The sequence below is a fragment of the Fistularia commersonii genome, chromosome 34 (assembly GCF_037954325.1).
Source record: "Fistularia commersonii isolate RoL2024-O1a breed Wild chromosome 34, RoL_Fcom_v1.0, whole genome shotgun sequence".
Lineage (NCBI taxonomy): Eukaryota > Metazoa > Chordata > Actinopteri > Syngnathiformes > Fistulariidae > Fistularia > Fistularia commersonii.
The window spans coordinates 4,911,171-4,920,392 of record NC_141317.1 but is presented as its reverse complement, the minus strand read 5'-3'; the positions used below and the strand labels follow the sequence as shown (position 1 = coordinate 4,920,392).

The 9,222-nt window shown below is 43.8% G+C and overlaps 1 protein-coding gene across 1 annotated transcript; it reads left to right on the top strand.

The window, feature by feature from the left end:
* The first annotated feature begins 2,655 nt into the window (after window positions 1-2,655).
* slc26a10 (solute carrier family 26 member 10) lies at window positions 2,656-7,864 on the top strand. The gene is made up of 18 exons (XM_086141725.1): window positions 2,656-3,066; window positions 3,754-3,864; window positions 4,010-4,167; window positions 4,246-4,410; window positions 4,475-4,627; window positions 4,716-4,798; window positions 4,871-5,018; window positions 5,097-5,210; window positions 5,330-5,407; window positions 5,505-5,600; window positions 5,687-5,793; window positions 5,909-5,978; window positions 6,097-6,279; window positions 6,369-6,423; window positions 6,581-6,669; window positions 6,762-6,816; window positions 6,928-7,034; window positions 7,126-7,864. The coding sequence occupies exons 1-18, from the start codon at window positions 2,802-2,804 to the stop codon at window positions 7,162-7,164; spliced, it is 2,076 nt and encodes a 691-aa protein (XP_085997851.1). The 5' UTR covers window positions 2,656-2,801; the 3' UTR covers window positions 7,165-7,864.
* Window positions 7,865-9,222: the final 1,358 nt, after the last annotated feature.

Here is a 9,222-nt window from a genome sequence, read left to right as displayed (position 1 = left end):
TTCAATGAAAGAATGCGATATTTGTTCGATTATTGTACTGCCTGAATAATGGAGGCTGACAAGGGACCGTAAAAAATGCACTTTTCAGTGCACATCAAAGGCCGCTGTTAGACAAATTCCAAAGAAACGCTCGGCTCCTAACCTTTCCAGAAACTATGCATGAATACGGACGGATAACTGCAAATTCACGAAACGACAGGAGTCATTCCTCACAGGGACGTGATTCATGGCGCCAAACAATGTAACTACCTGGACGGCATAAGGGGCGGGGGACGCATGGAAAGAGATAGGAGCTGTAAACGGAAGGGGATGGGAGAGGTGAGCAGACAGGGATACGGGGAAAGGTTGGCTTCCAGCGCTTAGCCTCGCAGACAAGGTCATTTTAAAAGTAACATGACATGTGGTGGGAGGTGTGGCGAGGGGGGGGTCACGACAAGCATCCCATAAAGCAGATAAAGAACAATTGCAGGAACTATAGGCCACAAAATGACTGGAGCCTCTCCTTGGACCAGAATAATAGAAAGGCCCCTTTATATGAGGACACACACTCAGCATGAAGGAGACAGGGTGGATGAGATATTTTTACAATGTGATTAATGTTAACGCAATGAGGAAGGGACCCTTAATGAGATACTCCGGCGAATATAACCAGAACAACCACTCGCAACGGTTACGAAATGATGTTTGCAGACGCAAATAGTCCTAGAATGCCTCAGACTGATAAAACCATATGTGCATTCGTCCAAGGGCACGACTCGACCGGCGCGAAGGTACAAATACCCCGGGTGTTGTTGCTTCCCAGCTGATAGGAGATGGCAAAATAGTGCGCTCGATGTGTCACTCAGGTATTCGCATTTTTCATTGTTTAAATTTATAAAGCGCCGTCTGTGTTTTGATGGAGCAGAAGGGTTTCGTCTAGTTTGGGGTTAACACTCCATATCCTTTTCCATTCATTGCATTGTTCATTTTACCACTGATTAATATCTTGTTTAAACAGCTCGCAGACACACCACGCTGTTGGTATGTTCATAAATCCTCTGGAGCTGATCAACACAATAGCTTGGAATTTAAAGGAAGTCCCTTATATCACTGCATCTCCTCTCTGCCAGGGACACAAAAATTCGAAGAATATGGCAGTGGACAAACAAAACAACTCTTTTTATGCGTGTCTGTTAATTTCCTTCATTTTGATGTATTACTGGAACACATCACGCCAAGGAGGCCAGTGTTTTCAATAACAAAAACGTGAGCACATCAGCACAATATTAACCTTTATTTACTTTTAAAAATGGGGTAAACAGTAAACAGCGATAAAAGAAAAAGTCCTTGAGCTGTGCTTCTCTTTGACTGTCTCAGTTTGATGGTTTGGTCCGGCGGGCTCTTTCATTAACCCATCTCTTTTAGCCCCACAAAAATAATCCCAAAACATATCATGTGCAAGGAAGTCAGCTTCTTCTTCTGTGTGTTTCCCATTAGTCAATCGTCAAACAACCGATGCGGAGAAAGACAAATTAAAGAACGGCATCACATCAGGTCACCAGATTAAATACCAATGTTCAATGGGAATTAATACGATGGTCGTTGCTGGTACCTGGCCGGAGCCCAGAGACCAAATCCTGGCATTGTCCCGCGCAACAAAAATAGGATGGCATTGCCTGCACTTCCTCACGTAACCTTTCACGGCGGGAGACCCTTCATTCACAGGGGCTCCCATGTATAAACAGTCTGAACGTCAACGTCTCGATGCTTTCCTCTCCAAACTCCCATCGATGGACTTACAACTCAAGGCATAATGGTTTTACAAATTCACCTTGTGTGACATCGATAATATTTATCATATTTTAGCATGAGGAGGTTCCTGAAATGTAAGTTTCTTTGAAATGACCAAAAGACGTCCAGGGTCAGTTTGGAGCAAAATAAACCGAGATCGCGATTTCCGGATAGAACCTGAAATATATCTTACGCGCCTCAATCGCACGCGATGTTTAAATCTCTGCAGGACGCCGTCGGCAGGCTCCTGCCAGACACGATCTTCAGTTCATCGGACGTCTGCGTTTATCCGGCGCCGCCCCGTATCCCGACCCGGGACAGCCACGAACAATCTGCGATCAGAGTCAAGGTGTGGTTTGATCCGTGAACCGGGCTGCCATGTGTGATTGAGTTTCACAGGGGTCTCCGGGGTACCGGGCTCTTTCCTCGTGGCTACCCAGTTTAAGAACCCATCCATTAGGGACTTTCATCCCTCTCGGAAATTAACTCCTCGCTTACACGGTTTGAAGTTACACCTCAGCTGCGCCGACAATACTACTTTGATCCCTTTGGGCGTTTCACAGTGCTTTACATTGTATGACTGTAAGTCTGGCCCCTCTCTGCTTGCACCTCCTGCATGGCTCTGGAGACAGACCGTGAGGGAGGATCCACGGTGCCGGGATGGGAGGGTCCGTGACGAAAAAACACACGCCGCAGCGACTTTCCGCTTTCCCTTACAAAACACTCCGAGCAGTAGGACCCAGAAGACCTTCTCGAATCCTTCCTCCTGTGGGGGGAAAAAAAAAACCTGGAGAGCTCACCTTTATGCTGTGTGTGTACAGCAACAGATGGTGAAAAAGTTGTGGGACACTGTAATCAAAAAAAAAAAAAGAGGGGAAGCAGTGAGTCATGGTATTGGCCAGGAGGAGTGACAGTAAAGTGTAAAGACAGAGTCTGTTATAAATGCCGTTGAGCAGAGAGCACCTCGACTGAGTCTGACCGCAGGCTTGCATGCTCCACCGTCATCGCCCATCATCCCCCGCTTGGACGATATGAGTGCGTCCGTGTCCGTGTACAGGAATATCTTCACCGAGGACCGTTTCAAACAGGCCTACGGCTCCGAGGACGACGCCGCTGGAAGCCTGCGGCTCCGGGACAGGCTGGCTGGGAGGTGCAGGTGTTCCAGGCGATCCTGCCTCCACCTGTTGCGGCAGAGAGTCCCCGTTTTCAACTGGCTCCCCAGATACAAGCTGAGGAAATGGATTTTAGGAGACGCCGTAGCCGGACTGACAGTCGGTATCCTTCACATCCCGCAAGGTTAGTGGACATCCTTTTGAATCCATTGGTTATAATATATCTTCATAAGTCCATCTCATTCTCTCTATATAAATTTATTCCTATGCTGAGACAACTTTATTTTGGTTATACTATTTCTTAAATATTGTTCATGTACCTGGTTGCTAAGTTAATTTCACTCTGGGAATAATAATGTATCCATCTATCCGTCTGTAATTAACCTTTGTGTCAGTAAAATAACTTCCCATATATATATATTTATGTGTGTGTGTGTTTATATATTCATATATGTGTATGTGTGGATGTATATATATATGTATATATGTATGTATATACACACATATATATGCGTGTGTGTGTATGTGTGTGTGTATATAAGTATACATATATGTGTGTGTGTGTGTGTGTGTATATATATATACATATATATTTGTGTGTATATATGCATATAGATATGTGTGTGTGTATATATGCATAATGCATATATCTATATATATATCTATCTATATATATACACACATACGTGTATATATATATATGTATATATATAGCACAGTCACAGTATATTTAGATATATATCTATATATACTGTGACTGTGCTGCTCAAGCCTCATTTTTACACACATTTAAAAAAAATCATTTTAAATATGTATTCATTTGAAAGGCATTTTCACATAGATTTTTTTTTTCATGTTCTTCCCTAAACAGGAATGGCCTTTGCTTTGCTCACGTCTGTAGCGCCGATTTTCGGTCTTTACACCTCCTTCTTCCCCGTGGTCATCTACATGTTTTTTGGCACAGGGCGCCACGTATCCACAGGTGAGGCCCATTCTTCTCATCACATGTATTAATTAGTAATTGCGCAATGTGATGTAGTTTTAGTCATGTTTTTGGCGTCTCAGTGATATTCCATATGTAGTCCTAGTTTCGTCCACTGTTACTGAGCAGACGAGTCTCCTCTCAGGTACGTTTGCTGTGGTGAGTCTGATGACCGGCTCCGTGGTGGAGCAGCTGGTTCCCACCCCTCTGAAGTTAAACTCCACTTCGCCCGAAGCGGCGGACTTCGAGGCGCAGCGGATCGGCGTGGCTTCGGCTGTGGCTCTCCTCTCGGGAATCATCATGGTGACACCATTTTAGACGATACGGCCGAGAGGGCCGGGAGTCCAGGCGTTAATGTGTTGTTAATCTTTTGATTTTCAGCTGTGTATGTTTGGTCTTCAGCTGGGCTTCCTCTCCACCTACCTGTCCGAACCCATCGTTAAATCTTTCACTACCGCCGCCGCCTTCCACGTCACTGTTTCACAGCTGCAAAGCATGTTGGGGTTGCGCCTTCCTCGCCACACGGGGACCTTCTCTCTCTTCAGAGTAAGCATCTCCGAGGTCCTTTCTTGGTTGTTTCTCCCTGTCACTCAGCAACATGTGTTTCCAGACCTTAGCATCAGTGATGGAAAACCTACCTCATACTAACACGGCGGAGCTGCTGATCTCCTTCCTGTGTCTGGCTGTCCTGGTACCGGTGAAAGAGATCAACATGCGTTACAGGCATCGCCTGCGCACACCCATCCCGGTGGAGATCCTCACGGTTAGGCCGCTCGCTTCTGCTGGGATGTTTAAGCTTTACAATGATCGACCGGTGATTCAAGTTTGGTTTTTCTTGCTTTCTTCCTTAGGTGATCATTGCCACTGCGGTGGCTTACGCCTTTTCACTTGACAACATTTATGACGTAAAGATCGTCGGGCACATCCCGGCAGGGTAATTTTTTTAGATTCAGATTGACGCTCACGTGCTTGCAATAGTTTGCCTCTGAATTCTCCTTTTCGTCAGATTCCCGAAGCCGCGGATGCCTGCCTTGCACACTTTCCCCGACATCGCCGGAGACACGGTCGCCATAACGTTCGTCGGTTATGCCGTGTCCGTCTCGCTGGCAATGATTTACGCCGACAAACACGGATACTCTATCCATCCAAACCAGGTAGGCTTTTAAACGCCGCAACTTTCTGCAACACGTATAGCGTGATCCTCTTGCCTTGAAGTTTTTATTTGTTTTCAGGAGCTTCTCGCTCACGGTATCTCCAACACGGTGTCGTCCTTTTTCACCTGCTTCCCGAGCTCCGCCACCCTAGCCACCACTAACATACTCGAGAGTGCCGGAGGCTTCACGCAGGTAGAAATCTTGAACCGTATGAGAAAATAAACACACTTTAATGCATATTTAATGTCCAGTGCCGCCTGGACATTATTGCATAGTTAACGTCCAGTTCCGAATTGTGTGTCTTCCCGCAGTTCTCCGGCCTGTTCACTTCTCTGGTGGTTCTGATTGTCCTCCTGCTGATCGGACCGCTGTTCCACTTCTTGCCCAAGGTGCGCTTGCGTTTTTATTTTGCATAGGAAAACTAATACAGAGGAGACGGAGCAGCGGAGGAGGCCCACTCACCTCATCTTTTATCTCTCCTCTCAGGCCGTGTTGGCGTGCATCAACGTCACCAGCCTGAAGCAGATGTTCCTGCAGTTTCGGGACCTGCCCGAACTGTGGAGGATCAGCAAGATCGACTTTGTAAGGCCCACGAATATTTCATGAGGTTAACTTGAAAATCATATCATCAGATGGCTTTGCACCAAATGTTTGACATTATTGTATAGATGGTGTGGGTGGTAACCTGGCTATCAGTGGTGGCGCTCAACGTAGACCTGGGCTTGGCCATCGGAGTGGTTTTCTCGATGATGACCGTTATCTGCCGCACACAGAGGTACATTTTTAATTTACGAAAAAATTGTTACCGATCCCGTGTTCTAAAGGAGAAGTTGATGGCTGTCAGGAAATGTGGATCTTGTTGGAGTGATGCTAAGGGGTTCCTTCCACAGGGCCGGTTGCTCAGTGCTTGGGCGAGCCAGCAATACCGAAATTTACAGACCTCTGGAGAACCACAGCAAGGTGAGCGATACTAGACATTTCGATATACCCTCACTGTTTTTCAGATAAACAATGCATGTTTAGCATGCGCTATAGTAGGAGTAACTTTGCATAAAGCTGAGAAAATCTTTACTTGCAGTGTTATGAGGTGCCAGGAGTGAAGATCCTGACTTACAATGGGCCTGTTTACTATGGAAACCGTAACTTCTTCAGGGAGGAGATGAGCCGACTGTTGGGCTTGACTCCCGAGAAGATCCACAGGCGGGAGAAGGCTCGAAAAGCCCTGGAGAAAAGAGAGCAAGAGACTGCCGTCAACACAGTGGTACAATTACCGACTGAACTCAGGCTTATATACACACACTATACAGATTTCACTTTGTAATATCACAATTCTGTACATTTTTTTTTCAGGAAGGAGGCATTGCAAATGCCTCCTTTTCATCAGAAAATGAATTCTTCAAATCCGGTAAGCCACGAGATAGTTTCGGGAGTACATACAAACACATCATGAAAACGATTCCGTACAGTGCATTTTTTTAATCACAATAATTTGGGCATGCAAAATATATTTCCATTTTACACACGAGTACAGAAAGCATGTACAGCAGTCTTCTCCTCTGCAGAAACCTCTGAGAACGACATCCAAGCAGTTCTGATTGACTGTGGCAGCGTGATATTTGTTGATGTGGCTGGAGCAAGACTTATTACACAGGTCAGTGGGCTAAAAGTGAAAATTACATAAAACCTTTTCAAATGTGCAACATGTGATTATAATTTTTTTGGGGGGGGGGGGGCTCTCCATAGATGTGCATTGAATGTCAAAAGGTGGGAGTTCATGTATATTTGGCGAACTGCAACGGTAAGGCCATCGAAAGGATTTCTGATTTAAGAATTATTTTTCAAATATATTGTATTGAATTGTTTTGGCTCCTCATCAGATGTGTCCTGATGAAGGTTTATATCCCTTTAGAGAGCGTGCTAAAGATACTCACATCAAGTGGTCTGATGAACTACATGAACCCCCAGCATATATTCGTCACTGTGCATGACGCTGTGATGCACATCGAACAACAGCGGGTAAGAAAGACGTCAGGATTTTCTTCTCTAAATACTCGAGATTTTGTTTCCGTGGATGCATGTTGACATATCCTGCTATTGTGTGCGCTAGGAAAAAAATCCAGAAAACACCACCACTGTTTGGGTATGAAGCAGACGTGCAGTGATGAGCCGCGCTCTCATCCATCATGTCTGGTAATGAAGTAGGAAAGGGAACTTATCACTTTAAATATAAGGGGATCGCGTCCCCTTAGTGTGTGGAAGCACTCTGGCATTCGGACCAGTTGCTAATGCGTGCCAGGGTTTCAAAGAAGCGGTAGCCTTTTGTAGCACAATGTCATGAATGAGTGATTATCATATTACAGTGTTACCAGTTCTCTCATTGATATTAATCTCTGTTATTGCACACTTTAATCTATTAGGACTTTTAAGACGATCAGATATGTGTACCCCACCAATTATTCTCCTACATGTAATACATATTTTATGTTAAAGAATTAAATCCGAATAACACTATATGTGATGGCTACTAACCTGTGCATAACAGATCTTTGCCATATACGCTGGAACACTTTTGTAGTAATATTTATTTAGTCCCCGTTTGTTGTTCGCAATGCAGAGATGAATATACAGAAAAAAAAATGCACTGAAGAGTTTGTTATAAGTCATTGCATATTTATTTTCATACGAAACGTGCGCTTTGATATGCACCTGTGCAGTTCTTGTTCTCCAACACTGCCTTAAACATGTTTGTCACTTAATCCAGGGAAAGGCTGCACAAAAAAACTGTTGTGGGTGATTTTTGTATTTGTCATCAATCACACCATCTGGTGACTTTTTTTTTTTTTAAATAAAAATAATATGTACCTTCAAGTCCCCTTTACTGATGAGTGTGAAAAAGAGACGGGTGACTTTTAAGAGGAAAGCTCGGAATTTGAAGCATGCCAGTCTTTCAGATTTACAGAACAGAAGAAGAGCGTCCTTTGTATTCAGCTGGTTACTACACCGTGTGCCTTCATCACAAATTTAAAAAAAAAGGCGATATGTCAGTAAAAGCAGAATTTCAAATTTCAAAATGTATTCTGTCACAAATGCCGAACATGTAATGAATCAAGATGACGTGAGCAAGCTCTTGAAATATGTACGGCTTGGCACAAACTCTCTGAGTCCTACCTTCCTGAGTGAATCGCCATGCTGCCCTCTGCCGTTCAACAGTTGGAGAGTTCTCCGTTCAGCTTTGTTACCTTGACCTGATAAAACTATATGTACTGCGAGTTCAAAACCAGGACAGAAAAGAGGGGAAAAAAAAAAACTAATTATATTCTTACTTGATGTTAGATAGCCAGGTTATTAATTTTTTCCAGTGCATATTTCAAAGAGGCCTCCAGACACTGCGCCCTTTGGGCTTTCCCTTTAAAGCTCAAGGAATATTTCGCTAATTGGCAGGAAGTAGTCCACTTCAATTAGAAGATGGTACACAAGGCACTGGCCAACTGTTTACCAAGCCAGATCGTACGTACACACACACACACACACACACACACACACACACACACACACACACACACTCGGGCCTACATTAAAAAAGTAAAACAGATCACTCCAGGGAGGTCAGTACCCTGTTTCTTCAAACCATCTCCAGTTCACAAAACCCACTGGTTTACCAGGTGTGACAAACCGATTTTTCCACTTTCAGTCGTTTCTCTTTATAAAAACTCCTCCTCCTTTTGCTTTTCAACTCCATGTCCTCCTCATCCCCATCACCGTCATGTAAACGTGCAACTTTTCTTACTCTCACAAATTTGCATAAGAATTAGAATTATTAAAACACATTTTAATCTGGGAAGGAACTATGGAATGTAGATGCAAATAGTCAACAAATTGCAATCCAGTTCAAAAACATTTGACTTGTTTCTTTAGAGTTCTCTATGAAACACCTTTATATGAAAGACATTATATGAAACATGCTTGCATCACAGGAAACATGCTTGCATCACAGGAAGTAGACCCCTGGCTTAAGACCTTAAAACACTTTATAGCCTTGACTTTGACACTTTATATTTGTATTTCTTATTCTCCCTCCTTCCTACTATTATTTATTATTGTTATGTTTTACTTGACACTCACAACAATTTCCTTCGGGATAAATAAAGTCGTTCTTATTCTTATTCTTGACTTTTGCATGTTCTCCCAAAGTTCAAAAACATGC

Excerpts from the sequence above, each read along its gene's own strand:
- slc26a10 (XM_086141725.1), top strand. The coding sequence starts at position 2,802 with ATGAGTGCGTCCGTGTCCGTGTACAGGAATATCTTCACCGAGGACCGT. Across the intron at positions 4,411-4,474 it reads GGACCTTCTCTCTCTTCAGA|ACCTTAGCATCAGTGATGGA; the intron begins GTAAGCATCTCC and ends ATGTGTTTCCAG. Across the intron at positions 7,035-7,125 it reads TGCACATCGAACAACAGCGG|GAAAAAAATCCAGAAAACAC; the intron begins GTAAGAAAGACG and ends TGTGTGCGCTAG.